A 19252-nucleotide genomic window follows, 5' to 3' on the forward strand; every position below is an offset into this window, starting at 1 on the left:
CTTTTTTTTTTTTTTTTTAGAGAGAGGGAGAGAGAGCAGGTGCTCAAGCAGGGGTCGTGGGGAGTTGCAGAGGGAGAGGGGGAAAGAGAATCTTAAGCAGGTTTCACACGCAATGCAGAGCCCAAAGCAGGGCTCAATCTCACGACCCTGAGATCATGACCTGAGCTGAAATCAAGAGTTGGACACTGAGCCATCCAGGTGCCTCTATCATCTTAACCATTTTTAAGCGTACAATTCAGTAGTGTTAAGTATGTTTACATTGTTGCGAAAGAGATCTCAAGAACCTTTTCATCTTGCATAACTGAAACTCTCTACCAATTAAACTACAACTGCCTCTTTGCCCCCTCGTCTCAGGCTCTGGTAACCATCATTTACTTTCTATATCATTAATTTGACTAATTTAGATACTTCATATAAGTGGAATCATACAATATTTATCCCTTTGTGGCTTCGCTTAGCATCATGTCCTCGAGGTTCATTCGCGTTGTAGCATGTGACAGGATTCTCTTCCTTTTTTAAGGCTGCATTGTATTCCATTGTATGAATATACCGAATTCTGATTACCCATTCATCCAATGATGGACATTTGGGTTGTTTCTACCTCCTGGCTATTGTGAATAGTGCTATGGATGTGGCTGTGCAAATATATCTTTGAAACCCTCTTTCAATTATTTTGGATAGATACCCAGAAGTGGGATTGCTGAATCATATGGTAGTTCTATTTTAAACTTTTTGAGGAACTGCCATACTGTTTTCCAAAGTGGTTCCACCATTTTACAAGCCTACCAACAATGCACAAGAGTTCTAACTTCTCTGCATTCCCACCAATACTTATTATTTTCTGGTTTGTTTGTTTTTTTAATAGCCATCCTAATGGGTGTAAGGTAATATCTCAGTGTAGGACTTTTTTTGAAGTATAGTTGACACAATGTTACATTAGTTCAGCTGTGCAGTATAGGGATTAGACAAGTCTTTACATTATGCTGTGCTCACTACAAGTGTAGCTACCATCTGTCACCATACGACGCTATTGTAGTAGCATTGACTGTATTCCCTATGCTGTACCTTTCATTCCTGTGACTTATTCATTCCATAACTGGAAACATGTACCTCCCACTCCCCTTCACCCATTTTACCCATTTCTCCACTCTTCTCCCCTCTGGCAACCATCAGTTTGTTCTCTCTATTTATGGGTCTGTCTGCTTTGTCTGTTTGTTCTTAGATTCCACATACAAGTGAGATCATATGATATTTGTCTTTCTCTGACTTATTTCAGTTGGCATAATACTCTAGGTCCATCCATGTTGTCACACATGGCAAGATCTCATTGTTTATAATGGCTGAATAATATTACTGTGTGTGTGTGTGTGTGTGTGTGTGTGGTGACATCTTTATCCATTCATCTATGGAGGAACACTTGCATTGCTTCCATATCTTGGCTATTGTAACTAATGCTGCAATAAACATAGGGGTGCCTGTATCTTTCTGAACTAATGTTTTTGTTTTGTTTAATTCCAGTAGTGGAATTACTGGTTCATGTGGCATTTACTTTTAATATCTCAATGTAGTTTTGATTTGCATTTTTCTCATGATTAGTGATATTGAGCATCTTTTTGTATGCTTTTTAGCCATTTGTCTATCATCTTTGGAGAAATGTCTATTCAAATCCTTTGCCTTGTTTGCTTTGGTTACTGCTCTATCACTTGGCCCTAGAATATTCAACACATACGTTCTCAATAAATGTTAAATGAAGAGTTGAAAGACAACCTTGACATTCAGGGAAGGCTTTAACTCAGAGGAATGACTCTGATGGGAATTGCAGGCTTCTGTAACAGACCAGGGTGGAGAACTATGTCCTTACATGCTTCTCAAATCACATGAAGTCTGCTAAGCTCTGCAAAATGGAATCTACTCTAAGCACTGACATTGTAGGCAATGACTGTGATCCAAGACTTACAGGAAACAGATGCCTGCAGGTGATCACTGTCTAAACTCCCTAGACTGCCTGCCTGAAGCTCTTCATCCCTTGGCTCTAGCCTTATTTTTTCCTGCCACTTAGCTCCTCCAGCTCTGATCTCTAGCTATCTGACTGACTTGCAGTTTCTGACTGCTTTATTCCACCCCAACCCCTTTGACCCTGAGTCTATTTGGCTAGTTCCTGGTCTTTTAGCTTAAATGCCACTCCCTCCAGGAAGCCTTCCTTGATTCACAATCCCAAGATTAGACAAGCTGTCCCTCCTTGTGCTCCCGCAACACCCTACACTCACTCCAACAGTAGTTCTCACCACTCTGTGTTATAACCTCTTCATTTTTCATTCACCACATGCTTAGACTTGTGCTCCTTGAGGGCAGGCCCTGGTCCTTCTTGTGTCCTCAGTGCCTGGCTCAGGGCCTGGCCCCTAGTAGAAATTCTGTGAATATTTGCCGAGTGAAAGTGTTAATGAATGTAGTGTTAAAATCAAGATTCATGAAAGAGTCTGAGGGTGGTAGTTGAAATGTTCCAAGTACTTCAGAGGTCACTGTCTCTGTAAGATGTTCCCATCCACAATGTTTTCCTGAAATCATTTTTCATGATTGTTAGGCAACAGTTACAGAATGAAACAATTATATGTTAGTTCCTGATCCCTGCTGTCAGGGTTCTCCTGGTTCTCAGCCTACTCTTTAATAGGACCTCAACCTGCTATGTAATTCTCACCACACCCTCTTCTCTCCCTCTGATCAATTACACTTAACCTTTTGTTTATATATAATAGAAGTATTTATTTCATGTGCATGCATTTACTATGTGCCCAACATAGCTGTCTCAGTCATGTAGCTAGTGCCTGGAGGGCAGGTGCATCATGCCTTTCTCCATCTCGAACTTGGCACAGTGCCATGAGAAAGCAGTGTATCTGAGAGGAGATAATGATTGGAATTGCTTTGTGTTCAGAAGGAGCAAACACACAAGCTACAGCCAATAGAAAGGTCTGAGAGTACTTCATTCCCTATCAAAAATCTACTTCACTGCATTATTCAGCTGGCTTTATCTCCAGAATCACGGTCATTCCAGGTCCACCCAGCACCACAATGTACTGGCAGACTTTGAGCCAAGAGGCTGGAACTGTTAAGATTGAGGGACATCTTAGATGTGATATGGAAAGGGATTCAAAGGAAGGCCAAGTGAGAGATCTCGTAGGCTTTTTTCCCCCAAGATACAAAGAGTCAGTAGTATGTAGAAATTCTTACAGGGGTTTTGGTTTCCCCAACCAGATCATGACTGATACATCATCTGTAAATACGTTACTTACCTGTTGACATGTCTATTGTCTATATCCCGCCCATCCACCATAAATAGAATGTAAGCTCCATGGGGGCAGAGCCTTTGCTTTGTTTACTGTCTTCTCCGCTACGCTCAGAGCAGTGCCTGGCACATACTAGGCGCTCAGTAAGTCACCCTTGAATGGACTCCAGCATTGCAACAGGAGGACACTGCCAGCATCCAGGGAATAGGTGGGGGCTGCTGCAGGGAAAGTGATGACTGCATGGGTGCAAAGGGGGTGAGAATAAGGACTGAAGTTTATTGGGACTAGGGTGCTAACCACTGCAGTGACAAAATGACAGTGAGCTGCTCAGCCAATTTTTGGGGTGGGAGCAGTAAGTCCAACCAGTGTCCTCAGACCTCTGTGCTATCTCACACTTCTGGATTGGATACCATAGAGTCCCTAGGCTCTGATCAGAGTCCTGGGGAGCTGTGCAAATGGCCCAGGGGACTATCCACCGCTGACATCTCTTCTGCTGCTTACTTTGGAGCCCTGCAAAGCCTCTGTTGTGGTGTGGAGTGGCACAGCTTGCATTTGAACTTGCACCTTCTCCTGATGCTTAAAATCTATGCATCTGGCTCATTGTTCTAGAATTTATAACCTCAAGTCTACATAGACATTCCTGTAACCCTTGATGTCCTTAAACTTGTTGCTCCTCAGATTCGCTTGGATCTGCCTTTGGCCACTCTTGAAGGGGATGGTCTCCAGTGTGATGCTGGCCCTGTGTTGAGGTTTGAGGACTCCAATGCTGTAGCAGAGAAAAGAGAATGTTAGAAGACCATGGGCATCATGAGAACCCCAAAGCTCTTTTCCACTGAGCAACCAGGGCTTTCCTTTCGTGGTATTCTCAGAGACTGGCCTCGGTGCCCGTCAACAGAAAGAAGGCTTGTGGAAGGATAGGATGGGGGCAAAGGCCGCACGCTGCCAGCACTCACAGGACTCTCTGCTGTTTCTTGAAGAGCCCGCTTCCTTCCACAGTTAGCACACAGTCTTCCACGTGCTCTGAGAGGGGGTTTGTAAACAGCACCTGGATGGAGAGTGGCTGGTTCACAACGGCAGCTCCTAAAACCTAAACAGAGAGATCCAGAGGAGAAGAATGGAGCAGAAGATTAATCTCATTCCCCAATTCACCAAACATTTACAGAGGGCATTGCTCTTCAGATCTATTTCCTGAAGAGCTGGACTTCTGTGGCCCATGTTTTTCCAGCTATGGCTTGAAACCAACTCGATGGGTTATCATTAATGTTTTTTAAAAATGAAATAGAAGAAACACGAGATAGTTATGTAAAACTGTGCTTCATTTATACATTCATAGATGTTTGTATAAAATATTTTATATCCCTCAATCCAGCATATGGAAAAGTCAGATAAATTGGAGCCTCTAGTGATGTTTCCTCTGCTCCAAGGATTTCCTCCAAGTGTAAAATAATCCCGAAGGATTCTCATGCATAATTTGAATGGATAGAATCTTCTTTGGCACTTTCTTACTGCAAGTCCACTCCATCCCATTTCTCCCTCTTAACATAATGGGCTCATTTCTTTTCACCCCATTGTGTGAGTGAAGAGCAATGGAACATTCAAGACTGCAGAGAGATGGAAGTAGCCTCAGGAAACCTGGAGGCACTTTTGGAAACCCTCCCTAAAACAAGACTCCAGTGGCTGGGTTTGCCAGATGCTCCCCACCAGGGGGCACCACAGGCTCTCTTGGTAGGGTCTAGGAGTTTGCTTGGCCTGGGGAGACAGCACTGAAGAAACCCATGAAGTCTTCCCATTCAGAGGACCACAGAATGTCACAGCAGGTGGTGTCCTCAGAGGCCAGCTAGTCTAATCCTCTCATCTGACAGTTCAAGAAGCAGAGGCCCAGGGACTTGTTCAAGAATGCACAGCCAAGAAATGGCAAATCACACCTGAGCTGACCTCAGGCAGTGCTTTTCTTCCCACTCAGCTTCCTCCCATTTGAGCTCATAGTTCCTCATGTTTACCCCAGGGAAGGCCAACAGTGGGAGGTGGCACAAGAGCGGGATCTCTTCCCGTCCTCTCCATGGCACCTGCTCAAGGTCCACCCATAAGGACTTTGATGGTGCAAGAGGATGGACACCTTGTCCAGTGTTTTCAGATGAATCTCATGTTCCCGATAGGGAGGTACCTGGGGACACCAGAATAGGAAGTGGAAAAGAGGGGCTGCTTTCCTGAACAGACTCTCAGAGGGCTGCACTCCCCACAACCCCACGCCAGATCCCCAGGAGCCCCCAGGCCACTTACGTTAATTATGATGGCTGGATAGGCTAAGGTGATGATCTTGTCCACCAGAATCTTTTCCGGACTGCTCTTCTCTTCACCCAGGGCACTGATGCGGATTAGCTTGTCTGTTGACAGGTACCGGCTATACTGGGAATAGGGAATTCTACAGGAATGGGTCTTTGCTAGGGAGAAAACAAAAAGATGAGGTGAAAGTAGCTGGGAAAATCAGCTAGGCCTGGGTTGGGTCTGGGGGACCCTTCTTTGGAGAAGAGAGGACCAACATGTACTAAGCCCCAGTAAAGCAGGTTCTAAGTTTTCAGGTGGAGAGGCTGAGGTTAAGAGAGGTAAAATGGTTTCCCCAAAGTCATTCTCCTGGTAAATGGATGAGCTGAGGTTCTAACCAAGTTCTGGATGTCTCCAAAGCTCAGGCTTCCCCTACTAAACCAGGCTCCCTTCCTTGAAGTAGTAAAGGGAGGGGAGGAGGAGGAGGAAGAGAAAGGAGAAAAGGATGGGGGGAGAAGGAATCTGTGCCAAAGGGGACATTAAGCAAGACTGGTGTCACAGAGATCTGTCCCCAGAACCTTGTGGTCTGGCTTGTCCCCACTGGCATTTCCATAATGCACTCTGTGTACACAGACTGTCCCCATGCCCAGACCCAGAGCCCATACCTTCTTCAGGAGAGAGTGTGATAAAGGCTGTGTCCTGCCAGAAAGGGGGCAGGGGGCTGCCATCATGCAGCAGGGACTGGGCACTCAGGTTCACTTTGAGGTCCTTGAACTGGAGTGACATGTTGAGAGCCAGCAGGACAAAGCTTATGTCCTGGCCCATGTGGGGTGGGTCGAGCAGCTGGAATTTCAAGGAGACCTGGACAATATCACGGGGCCGAAGGGAAGGTGTGTGCAGCCTCCAAAGGCCATCCCCGCTCCGTGGCTCAGGTGTGGAATGTTGTGAGTCTGCTTGGTGGGGGTCTTCAGACCTTCCAGCCTTCAGCTTCTGAAGAGCCTTCAGGAACACCTCCCTCTCCTGGGGGGAACCTGGAAGGGCAGAGGCGGCATTGGCTGTGGGCCAGATTGACCCAGGGAGGTAAGCCTTGGCCAAACACTGTAGAGCTGTTAAAACCTTCATTTCCAACAACAGACATTCCCTACCATTCAACAGGTGCTTTCTTTTTTTTTTTTAGATTTTATTTATTTACATTAGAGAGAGCACGCGAGCACACACATACGAGAGGGGTAGGGGCAGAGGGAGAGGCAGGCTCTCCACTGAGCAAGGAGCCTGATGCTCCCCAGTGGAGATAGGGAGGGCCCTTTGGACCTTCTCTTTGGTGCCACAAAAGGCCTAGAACTTTTTTTTTTTTTTTAAATCACTAGCACTGGGCGCCTGGGTGACTCAGGTGGTTGCGCGACTGCCTTCAGCTCAGGTCATGATCCCGGAGTTCTGAAATCAAGTCCCACATCAGGCTCCCTGTTCAGCGGGAAGCCTGCTTCTCCCTCTCCCTCTGCCTGCCGCTCCCCCTGCTTGTGCTCTCTCTCTCTGTCCAATAAATGGGTAAAATCTTTAAAAAATAAAATAAATCACTAGCACTTTTTTATTTGTTTATTTACTTACCTTTTGACTCCCTTTACCCATTTCTCCCATCCCATCCCCCTGCCTCTGCTATCCACCAATCTGTATTCTGTATCTATGAACTTGGTTTCTTTTCTTTTCTGTTTTTTTAGATTCCACATATTAGAGAGGAAATCATACAGTATTTTTCTTTGTCTGACTTATTTCACTTAGCATAATGCCCTCAAGCTCCATCCATATTGTCGCAAATGGCAAGATTTCGTTGTTTTTTTGTGATTGAATAATATTCCATGGTGTATATATATATACACAACATTTTATTTATCCATTCATCCATCAGTGGACACTTGGGCTGTTTCCATAGCTCGGCTATTGTAAACAATGCTGCGATGAACATGGGGGTGCACATATCTTTTCAAGTTAGTGTTTTAGTTTTCTTCAGAGAAATACTCAAATGTGCAATTGCTGGGTCATATGGTAGTTCTATGTTTAATTTTTTGAGGAACCTCCATACTGTTTTCCACAGTGGCTGCACCAGTTTGCATTCCTACCAACAGTGCACGAGGGTTCCCCTTTCTCCACATCCTTGCCAGTAACAACAAAATAATCCATATATAGATGAGTAAAACGGGGCTCAGAGAGGTCCTGTCATTTGTCCAAGTCCCACAACTTGCAAGGTGCAGAATCTGGGTGGAAGCCAAATCTACCCAACATGAAAATCTGTGCTCATGGTCATGGGACTCTATTCTGCCTTCCCCATGGGAAAGATAAAGGCCCACAAATGGGGAAGAGTAAGGCTCTTAAAGACAGCAGCATGGTGTGATTTCCTGTTCCAGAACCAAATGATTGATCAGGTGTAGACTAAGTCCTGGAAATGAAAGTGAGAAGCCGAAAGAAGAAAGGAAGGAAGGAAGGAAGGAGGAAGGAAGGAAGGAGGAAGGAAGGAAGGAAGGAGGAAGGAAGGAAGGAAGGAAGGAAGGAAGGAAGGAAGGAAGGAAGAAAGAAAGAAAGAAAGAAAGAAAGAAAGAAAGAAAGAAAGAAAGAAGAAAGAAAGAAAGAAAAAGAAGAAAGAAAGAAAGAAAGAGAAGAAAGAAAGAAAGAAAGAAAGAAAGAAAGAAAGAAAGAAAGAAAGAAAGAAAGAAAAAGAAAGAAAGAAAGAAAGAAAGAAGAAAAAATAAAGTAAAATAAAATTCAAGCAAGCTGAATTCCCAGAGAGGCCTGGCTTCGGTCCTGGGAGGTACTGTGGCAGGAATACTCACCGTGCTTCCCTAATAATCCTAGCAGATGTGTTCACCTAGCACTCACTGCCCCCAGTGTCTGTCCCCACCCCTTCAGTCTGCCCCCACATCCTCCCCAGGCAGAGGCACTTTTTATCCCCTTGCTCTGGGGGTTATTCTAAGCCTGGTTCCAGGCAGAAGAGGATCTCAAGGCATCTGCTTCAGCAAGAGTGGGCCCAGGGAGATATGAATTAGATTTAGCTCACCTGTGGTCTGCTCTACCCCCAGATCCTGTTAGGCTGAGTGGGAGGAGATCAAATACTGCCCGACTGAGCAGCACCCTCAGGCCCACAGGAATAGAGCTACAAAGCCCCCAAAATACAGTGGAACCCCGTGGACCTCTAGCAAATGCTGTCAATGCCCCCCCCGCCACATCCCCTTAGCGCTCGCCAGTTCAGTGCCCACGTGCCCTACTTCCAAATTCTAGCACCTTCCACTCTGTTGAGGCTTTCTTCACTACCAGAGCTGCCTTAGCCTATGTGTGGAGCAGGCCGAAAGTGCTAGGGACTTGATACCCCAAGGAGAAGGCCTCAATCCCTGACTGACAGGAGTTGGTGGATAAATAGCCTAGCCCCCTTGCCTCTTGGGAAGGATAAATCTGTGGTGGTGTTCTACACTTGATACTGAATCCCTGATAGGGTTGCCAGATTTAGCAAATAAAAATACAGGGCCATTTAAATTGAGTTTCAGATTAACAACAAATAATTTGGGACATGGTTAGATGAAAGAATTACTCATGCTGTATTTTCCCTGGCAACCCCACTCACAGAGCCCCCCAGCAGGAGCTGAGCTCCAGCTGCCTGTGCTGCCAACGGGCTTGACGAGGCACCCTGTGTTGGCCTCCTCCCCTCCCCTGTCTCACTTGCTCACTCTCCTTCCTTCCACTAGTTCCTGGATGGCCTCACAGATCAACCACTTGTACTTGAATCCTTGCCTCAGGATCTGTTCTGGGCACCCCACCAAGATAACCCCAGAGTGGATGGAGGTGAAGGGGATGATGAGCAGCATCCTGGACTGTGTTCAATGCTTGCCTCTCCCTGTGTAAAACCCCTTCCTAGGCTCAGATTCTGGAGCTTCTTTGTGGGTCCCAAAGGCCCACATAGACAAACCACAGATACCTACTCCCCAGCACTCCCAGCAACTGCTCAGCTACCTGCCACTCCCCTATTTTCCTGATTCACTCTTGCTCAGCTCCTGCCCCTCACTCAGCTTCTGGCCCTCATAGACTGTATATTTTCACTTAGCTCCCTTGTGGTTGAACCGAGTGGTTGGTGTTTCTCAAATTTTGGGAATTAGTTCATGCCTGACTACTTTAGTTGCCTATTCACCCCTGCTGACTTGAGTAAGAAGCCCCTGCCAGGTCCCCCCACCCCCCAGACCCATCCTCTGCACGGGGTAGGTGTTGGAGTAAACATTTGACTTTATATTAGCTGTGGTGCTGGTTGGTGGTCTGGATTGTCTTCCAAATACTCATAAAACAAAGTTAATTAGACAATATGTTAAATGAAATTCATTAAATTAACTAATAGGATAGGGTTTACTAAATCCCCTCCCATCTTGAGAAGGAGGCTAACTTTTCAGGAAGGCAGAGTGAAGAACTCACATACTATTGATGGGATGCCTGTCAGTGGCCCTATGGTCAACGTGACCATCTTGTGGAGGTTGCTCACTGGCCTGTGGGATGTGGGGTGGCGGTGGGCACAAGCAAGTGAGGCAGTGGGAACATCTCAACTGGGACCTTAAAACTGAGGAGACAGTGGACCTGGGTTCTGTCCCTCAGATTCTGTCTGGTTCCCTAGCTGGCTGGGAGGGTGTCCCCAGGACTTGGTCTCTGGCAGGGGCTGGCTCCGTCATACCTTCTATGTATTTGTAGTTCTCCGTGATGTCATCTCGATCATCACTTTGAATGCCCTTGGTGCTGATAGAATTGCCAACCGTATTCGTGTCCCGGTGAATTTTCTGCTCCTTCCCTCTGTAGACAAGCCAGGACATGCAGTCAGCATTCACCATGGAGAAGGCAAAGGCTGTGTCATAGTTCAGCTCCACCTCTCCCTCTTTGATGGCTCTGACTGAGGCAGGGCCACAGCAGTAGAGGCCTGAGGAGAACAGAAGAGCCATGATGGGCTGTGGCTGCGGGGTCAGGCAGGGGCAAGGGCGGTGTCTGCGGGAGTGGGTTCCGCCTTCCGGACAGCCTCACCGTTGCTCCTCTCCTGAGGTGTGGCATCCAGCAGCTGCCAGCCTCCATATCCAGAAGGGAGATCCTTTCGGGCCATCCAGCATTCATTCCACACGTGAAAGTTCCTAAAGGAGAAGCCAGAGGAGTCAGTGTCAAATGAAGCTAAGGGAGAGCTTGTAGTGCTTGTGTTCTTTGCAGAGCAAGGCAGGGGGTGGTGGGCAAATGGCCTGCTAAGTAGAAAGATTTAGTGCACCCTAGGCCTTCAAACCTCCGTGGGTGAGTGGTAGCAGCTCTTCCTCCTGTGTGAGCCTCAACTTGCTCAGAAAATAGCTTTCTTCTGTGAATAGAGAGTGAAGGCTTCTAGAGCTAACTGAAGTTAAAAATCTCTCTCTCGGGCGCCTGGGTGGCTCAGTTGGTTGGGCGACTGCCTTCGGCTCAGGTCATGATCCTGGAGTCCCTGGATCGAGTCCCGCATCGGGCTCCCTGCTCGGCAGGGAGTCTGCTTCTCCCTCTGACCCTCCCCCCTCTCATGTGCTCTCTCTCACTCTCTCTCTCTCAAATAAATAAATAAATCATTAAAAAAAAAAAATCTCTCTCTCACTCCCTCCAAAACATCCTCATGGCCCTTTCCTGTGTGTGCTACTGACTCACAGGGCCAGTCATGGTGTGTCTGGAGGTGAGGCTTCAGGCCCGCCTGTGGCCAGAGCTACAGGCTGATATTAAATGAAGGAGATGACAAAGAGGGTAACCTCAGCCAGGGGAGAAAGCTCTTGGGATGTGAGGATCCTAAACTCAGAATCGGTTTTGTGTTCAGCTGTGTCTCAGCCTTTGAGTTGGGGATACAGAGCCCTGGGACTGGTGAAAGTGAGGGGGGCATGAGAGGGCAGCACGCTCGTGGGCGCAGGCCTGACCCACTCTCTGCTGAAGGGGTTTGCCCTGGAAAGAGACGGAGAGGTTGTCTCTCACCAGACACTGTCCTTCTTCTTATTCTCCAAGATCCTGCCCATGCTGTCATAACGCTCATCTATGATCAGGTTTCCATCTGTGTCGTGGCCAGAGTCAAAGTTGGTGATCACACGGGTGGGGATCCCCAGGCATCTCATCACTGCAGAAAGAGCAAAAAAAATCTATGGGCTCTGGATTCAGGAATCCTACGGATTCCCTGGGCCCAGGGAAACCATTCATTTGGCACTTGCAGGACGGGTCAGGAGCTGTCTGTGGCTATGGGTTGAGGATGTTGCCAACCTCTCTCCCCACCTTCCTGAGCTCCTCTCTGGGGCTCATGGAAGAGACTCCGGGCAAAGGTTGGGCTTCTGGTTGCTCGGACAAACAATGCCAAGGCCAAGCAAGTTGTGAGTTCTCCTGCCTGCAAGCAGCAGGGGACAGGCACACCCCCTTTGGCAAGACTCAGTGGCCTGACTTAGTCTCACTTTCTCTCTTGGCCAGAATTTTGGCTCAGACCATCAAATTCTTAGACAAAGAGGTCTGTGGCTTGGACTCCCCCCTCTCCATGGGTGTATTGTCTTGGAAACTTATCAAGGAAAGCATCACAAAGGAAGGCAGAAAAAGATGGAAACTGTAACAAAAGCTTAGAAAAGTGAGAGTGTACCTGGTAGAGAAATTCTAGAAAGGAGGTACACCCTTGCTTTTATTCCTGAGGAGGTATCTTCCCTTTGCCAGCCAACTTCTTTTCTTTGTCCCCTGCCATATTTCCCCCCTTCTGCACTCTTTACGTACAGCAATATCCCCCAGCCTGTCCTACCACCAATGCTCTGGGGACCCTCCCACTTCAAGTCCAGCATTGGCAGGTCACCCCATTCAATAATAATATAATAAAAATAATTCAATAATAATAATACCCGCCAGGCATGTTGCTAATTTATCCTCAGGACAACTCTACATGGAAGCTGCTATTATTATCCTCATGTTAAAAGATTAAGAATCAGAGGCTAAGAAAAGTTGGCAACCTTGACCAAAGTCACACAGTTGTGAAGTTGCAGACCTATCACTCAAATCCTGATTTCACTGTTGAGCTCGTACTCAATTCTGAGCCCCCCTCCCAGTATTATGCACACAGTTCAGCGCTCTAGTGTTTTCATCTTATTAAACACATCAAGCATTTTCCTATGTGATCAAATATTGGCACAAATCCTCTCCAGGTCAGGGTGGGGACACATCTCTGGATACAGCTTGGAATGGAGAGGAGAGAAGCCCAGAGGGGAACCTGGAGCTCTCTTGGAGTGGCAGGTCTGTGCAGGGCCAAGGAATGAGGGCAGGGAGTGAGGAGAGCTGACAAGTGAATTGTGGGTGGAGGTAACACAGGACAGCCTCAGAGGGGAGGGTGAAGTTTGGAAAAGCTGCCACTAAAGGAACATGAGACAGGAGTAAGGCAAGAGCATTCAGGTGACTCAGGAGAATTGCGCTGAACACATTTATGCTAAGATTACAGTCAGGAGGGTGGGTACCACTTATGATAATAAGAGAAGGCACGCCAAGGAGGGTGGGCAGGGAGAGCAGGAAGCAAGCCTCCAAAATGCACCCTGACTGATGAATTCATAAACAGCCACTTGGAGTGTCGGTGGTGGTATCTGCTCCTACTCAACAAGGCTGGATGGACCTTTCCCACCTGAACACAGGTCATTATTCTCACAGCACTCTGAAGTTCTCTAGTAGACATAGCACATGGCTTGTAATGATTTGTTTGCTAGTTGGCCCTCCTGAGGGCAGGGATTGTGTAATATTCATCTTTACCATTATACAGCCATTAACAACACAGAGCCAGACCTGTTTTGCAGAAATTTGGTGCCTCGTTGCTAGATGAGTGAATTGAGTGTCTCATGAATCTTTTGCCCGTTCCGGTGATTTCTGACTTGACACACAGCACTATCGTAATGACTGGGCTATGCTTTGGGTATCAAGCTTGACTGTCAGTAGAGCATAAGCTTTGAGTGGTGATGGATTTGCCCTGATCCATTCCCACTCATTCCTCTTCCTGGCTTGTGAGAGGCCTGGGATGGGGAACAACAGCTTGTCCCAGTGAGGCCATGGTGGGGCTAGAATGGTTGTTTACATGGGGAGTGAGGTCTCCCTTAGCTTCCACATCACACGATGGGAGCTAACAGTTCTCAGATCTGCATGAAGTCATACACATCTATTTTTCCTGGGCTCTTGCTCCCTCTGTCCTGCTTACTCTGTCCTCCCGCAAAGAGCTCATCCTGTCTCATGGACTCATCTCTCCCTGTGTGCCCACAACCCCTGAATTTGAATCTTGAGCCTGTATGGAGACCTCGCTGCTTCTAAACACATCCCCAGTTGCACTTATCCTCCTTGCCAGCTGACGACATCATGCCGGGCACGGTGCCAAGCACTGCACAGGCATGATCTCATTAAATCATCTCCACAACGCTGGGGTTCTCACTTTAAAGAGGAGAAATCTGAAGCTTAGAGAGGTTGAGATCACATGGCAAAAAGAGGAGAGCCAGGGCAGGATTTAAGCCCACGTTTCTCTGATCTCAAAGCATCCCCATGCTTCTAGCGACAAGCCACAGCACTACTGCAGCTTCGCTAGGCATCCCGGCAACACCTCATTCTCAGTGCACCGTTCTCTGTGAAGTTTTCACTGCCTACTTCACGCCACACTGGCCTCCCTTCCCATGCTCTCACCTGTGCTGCATATTTTATCACTGGATGGAACTTTCTGGGATCTCCTGCATTTGTCTTATCTTGTCAGCCAGATCACAAATCCGCCTAGAGTAGGACTCATAGAGGACATTTTTCTTGCATTTCTTTGTTTCCAGCACAGTGCTGGGCACAGAGTAGATGCTCATTAATGGCTCTCAGCCATTCAGCACTCATTCAGTGATACGTATCAAGCCCCTGAGATTAACCAGGCAATGGGTTAGACGCATACACAAAAATGAAAGACATTCCTGTCCTCAAGGAGCACAGCTCATTTTTGACTGGTGAGGGACATCATCCCAGTGGTGTATTAAAACATGGAGTCTGTCTCAGGACTGGCTGCAAAGCTTCTCACCAGTTCTTTTCCCTCCACTGCTCCCCTACTACCTCTTCATGTGGAAATGTGGCTCCCATTTAAAAGAGAATTCAGTGGAAAGTTAGAGTTCCATTTGTTGAAATTTGTTTGGTCAGCTTTGCTGCCACACTTCCATGGTTTATACTGAAGAATACAGTCAAAGCTTCAGCTAATAGAGTTGAAGTGATTGCATTTAAATGTGATGATATTTAGCATCTTTTAATTTCTCCCTGGACACCTTAAGCTTCCAAATGGTAAAAGTATCTTCTGCTCCTATGCCTTTAATTGTTGCTTAAACCCAGATGGTTATATTGTCTTGACTTTTCAGATATACCTTCACAAGGTCATATTAGAACTGTTCTTGACTGTCTGCAATGGCAATGAATCTTAAAACTGCTCTAAAAAATAATGTCTACTATAGGGGCATCTGGATGCCTCAGTCGGGTAAGAGTCCGACTCTTGATTTCAATGTAGGTCATGATATCAGAGATCGAGCCCCACATCAGGCACCACACTGAGCGTAGAGCCTGCTTAAGATTCTCTCTCTCTCTCTCTCTCCCTCTGTCCCTCTCCCTACTCACACATTCTCTCTCTCTCTCAAAAAAAAATTGTCTACTTAAATTACCAGGCATGTAAAGAAGCAGAAAAATATGACTCATAATCAGGAAAAATGTCAATCAATAGAACTAGATCTAGAAATGACAGAGATGATAGAATTAACTGACAAGGACCTTAAAACAGCTATTTTAAATATTATAAATTTGCTCAAGAGGAGGTAAAGGAAAACATGAACATAAGAAGTGAAATGGAAGATAGAAAGATGATCTCGTGGAACTTATAAAGATGAAAAATACAATATATAAAACAAAAAAATTTTGGACAAAATATTGCGCTATAACAATACACTCTTTCTTCTGTAAGAGCACTTTCAGAGACAATGTTACATATTAAATACATCAAAATGTTTCACTATCATGGGGGGAGGTGAATAGGAACAGGTTATAAGACAAAAGGGAGGAAACACCAATTAGTTAATTAATTTTTTAAAAAGGGGCCTGAAGCAGACCTGTTATGATAAATATTATGAAATGAGGAATATGAATAATTTAACCCTAAACACTCCATGCAACAAAGAAAGGAAATAATGTAAAAAAGGTGATGGAGATGATGGGGAACTGAATTTTAGGGGATGACTAGAAACACTTTGTGAGTGAGACCCAGCAAGACCTCTGGAGTCCAAAAGGCTGAGATTAAAACAGTATCAGTACGACTAAATGTAATAGCTAACATTTATGTAAAGCTAATCATGTGCCAGGTATTTTTCTAGGTGCCAGACATGTATTAACCCACACAATCCATTCCACACAATCCAAGATGTCTCATAAATCAATGGAGAATAATAGATTTATGTTTGAGCCAAAGGTTGAGGCAAAATAATGCACCAGGACATTGGCTGAGGTACCTTTTGTGAGAGCTAAAGGCTCAGTAAAAACAATGAGAATAAGAGTTGTATTCAAATGAAGATAATGAGGTACTTTATAGAGGCCACTACACAACTGAGTGAGAGGCAATCTTAGATGGGCATCTAGCCCAGGTGTGTTCAAAAAAGTTTTAAGCAGAGGATCATTGCAAGGCAAGGCATAAGAGGGGATCCAATATACAAAAGATATACACATGGGGTAGTTTTGGGTGAAGGGAGGAGGGCCCAGGCCCGAGCAACACAGCCTCCTCATTTCCCACCACCCTTCCCACCATGGCTCCGGGGCCCAGGTGTCTACAGAGGAGGGGATCATGCCCCAAAGACCTGCTCACAGTAAACGTTCATGTCTTTCAAGTCATTGCTGCCCCCGCCCCCACCCCATGCAGCTGTGGGCAGGAACAGACCAGGCACCTTCCTAGGATGCCTGACTTTAAAACAAAAACAAAACCCCAACTTTATTGAGATCTAATTCACATACCATAAAATTCACCCTTGTAAAGTGTACAATTCAGGAGTTCTGGTCCAATATGGCGACGTAGGAAGACCCTGAACTCACCTCCTCCAGACACACCAAATCTACACCTATTTATAGAGCAATTCCTCTGAAGAAGAACTGAGGGCTGACTGAACAGCTTCTGCACAACAAAAGATAGACCACATGGAGAGTGGCAAGAGAGAGGGAGACATGGTGATGAAGTTAACACCCACCCCAGCTCTGGGAACTGCAGTGAGGAGGGTTAGTACTGGGGCACTGTGAGTTAGTCTGCCCTGGGACACAGAAAAAAAAGTGCAGTTTAAAAGGGCAAAGAGAACATAATAAAAAAAATAAATAATAAATAAAAGGGCAAGGAGAGTGTAAAGGAACCAGCCTTAGAACCCTGACAAATGGCCAGTGGAGGGGGTTACCTGCTGGAACTCTCTCCAGGTTCCCGGTCACAGGGAGTGGATGGCCAGAACAGGAAAAGCCTGATGACTAAGAGCTGTGGGTGGCCAGCCCGGAGTACAGAAAAGGTAGGCCAGAGATTTGTCTGAAATTCCCAAAATAACAGCCAACTAAATGGATGTCAAAGAAAAAGCCCGTTCGAAAATTATAAGTGTATCTTTGATGCATGCAAATTTTCCTTTTGGTGATTTTTCTTGAGGAAGTTGAAATTAATATGTTGATTTTAAAAAGGCCGTTCTGAACAGAGGCAGTGCTGCAGAGGGAAGAATGCATTTCTGAGTCAGACAAGAGTCACTTGATCACTTCAAGCCTCAGTTTTCTCATCTGTAAGATGATGGTAATGATATCTACTTCGCAGGTGGTCATGAGTGGAAGTGCCCAGCATGTGCCTGAAGCCCAGAGGATGCTGGGTAAATGGCAGCTGCTGGTGAGGTTTATGTGTCAGTACAGCCTAGTGGTCACAGCCTGCCACACTTGGGACTGGCCCTGCTGCTCAATTTCCTTGTCTGCAAAGTGAAGATGATGATGATAGACCCTACCTCACAAGGTCATTTGGGGGGATCAAACGAGGTGACCCTAGCTGTACTAACTAAACATTCACTGTAGCCAGAAACTATTTATTCTTAGTACTCTCCATATATGAATTCCCTCAATCCTTCCAATAACCCTCTGAGGTAGGTACTATTACTTCCTCCATTATAAGTCTGGGGCACAAGCTAAGTGACTTGCCCAAGGCTATTCAGCCAACTGATGGTAGTGCTGGCACTTGAACCCAAGGAGCCTATCTCCAGAGTCCATATGCCTCACCATTGTTCTAGGTTGTCAAGAGTTTAGCACAGTGCCTGGCACAAAAGAGGTCCCCAGTAAATGACAGCTATTGTGAGTGTGAAATAATAGTACTAATAAATGTGCTTTGGCAGCTATATGGAGCTAAGGAATTTGATAAATCCTTAACTTTTAGTGGAGGAAAAAGGCTGGGTCTTGCCCGTCTTTGTATCCAAGAGTACTTAAAGCACCATGCCTAGCTAGAATAAAGACTCAGTAAGTGTGGCTGGATGAATAAATGAGTTTTTTCAAACAGATATATTTATTAATATACACCATGCTGGCCCTTTTGGGGAAGGCTGCTGCTGCCTGAGCTACAGGTGGATCAAGCCACATTTGACCCACTTTGCCCAACCTTTTGCTTCCCAGGTCAATAAGGGGCCATGATTCTCAAAAACATTTTAATTGGCCTGCTCTCCTTGCATAATCTCCATTCACTGGCTGCACCCCTCTCATCATCCAGTTCCAGACAACCACACCCAAAACCCTTGTCCTCTCCCTCTCCACACACACACCCAGCCCATTAGTCTCTAGGTTTTTCCATGCAGAGGAAAGTTCCTTCTCCATCATGCACAAGAATGATCCATTCTCTGCCTGCCAGTCCTGTGCCTGCTCCCTGGATGACTGAGACATCCCAGTTCACTCATGTCTCTGTGGTTCTGAGCATCAAAGCTGTTGAATTCCCGGTTTCCTGTCCCTGGGCAATCAAAGCCTCCAACTCAAGGCGAGGCTCTGCAGCGGCAGAGGAGGAAGAGCTCAGGACTTCTTCCTCATCAACCCATGTGAAGTCATCCTCTGTAGGTGTTGACAGAAACCTCCATGTACCCTTGGCCAGAGGCCTGGCACTCGCTCCCCAGCAGCTGGAGGTGGGGAGGTCCCTAGACTTCCTCCAAGAGCCCAGAGATGGGCTTAGCACACATGTGCACACAGACTGCACCAGGTTTTGCCATACAGGGAATTTTGTTGTTGTTGTTTTTCAAGATTTATTTATTTATCTCAGAGAGAGACAGAACACAGTGGGGAGGGGCAGAGGGAGAGGGAGAGAGAGAGACTCTTAAGCAGACTCCACGCTGAGCACAGAGCCTGACGTGGGGCTCAATCCCATGACCCTGAGATCACGACCTGACCCGAAACCAAAAGTTAGATGCTTAACCAACTGCGCCACCCAGGCGCCCTTGTCATATAGGGACTTTCTACATGAAAGGCTGAACCTGCAATAAACACTAAGCTGGCCTCCCTGGGGTGGACTAGAGAGTCCTGTGAGCAAAAGTTGTTATTTGGCCTCTTTCCCCAGCTAACAAGAATAAGAATTTCCTGACTGTGACCCAAGTCAAGTATACACATATGCATGCCTAGAGGCTGAGAGCTGGCCTAGGCATGGGGGGCAGGGTGAGGGTCAGGACCAGTAGCAA

At 46.4% G+C, this 19252-nt stretch overlaps 1 protein-coding gene across 2 annotated transcripts in view; it reads right to left on the bottom strand.

The window, feature by feature from the left end:
- The window catches only part of TGM5 (transglutaminase 5), a 35633-nt gene that overhangs the window by 3200 nt on the left and 13181 nt on the right, over nucleotides 1–19252 (bottom strand). The window contains exons 7-13 of one of the 2 annotated variants that reach the window (XR_002480608.1): nucleotides 11526–11664; nucleotides 10581–10684; nucleotides 10240–10479; nucleotides 6209–6574; nucleotides 5562–5722; nucleotides 4235–4368; nucleotides 3288–4047 (exon numbers count right to left, since the gene is read on the bottom strand). Coding sequence is in view for 1 of the 2 variants with exons in the window: in XM_021695444.2 (XP_021551119.1) it covers nucleotides 3894–4047; nucleotides 4235–4368; nucleotides 5562–5722; nucleotides 6209–6574; nucleotides 10240–10479; nucleotides 10581–10684; nucleotides 11526–11664 (1298 nt within the window). In the remaining variant the exon portion in view is untranslated. Of the gene's footprint in view, nucleotides 1–2258; nucleotides 4048–4234; nucleotides 4369–5561; nucleotides 5723–6208; nucleotides 6575–10239; nucleotides 10480–10580; nucleotides 10685–11525; nucleotides 11665–19252 lie in introns of those variants that run through there. The other variant, XM_021695444.2, reaches the window with a different exon arrangement.

The sequence above is a fragment of the Neomonachus schauinslandi genome, chromosome 9 (assembly GCF_002201575.2).
Source record: "Neomonachus schauinslandi chromosome 9, ASM220157v2, whole genome shotgun sequence".
NCBI classification, from domain to species: domain Eukaryota; kingdom Metazoa; phylum Chordata; class Mammalia; order Carnivora; family Phocidae; genus Neomonachus; species Neomonachus schauinslandi.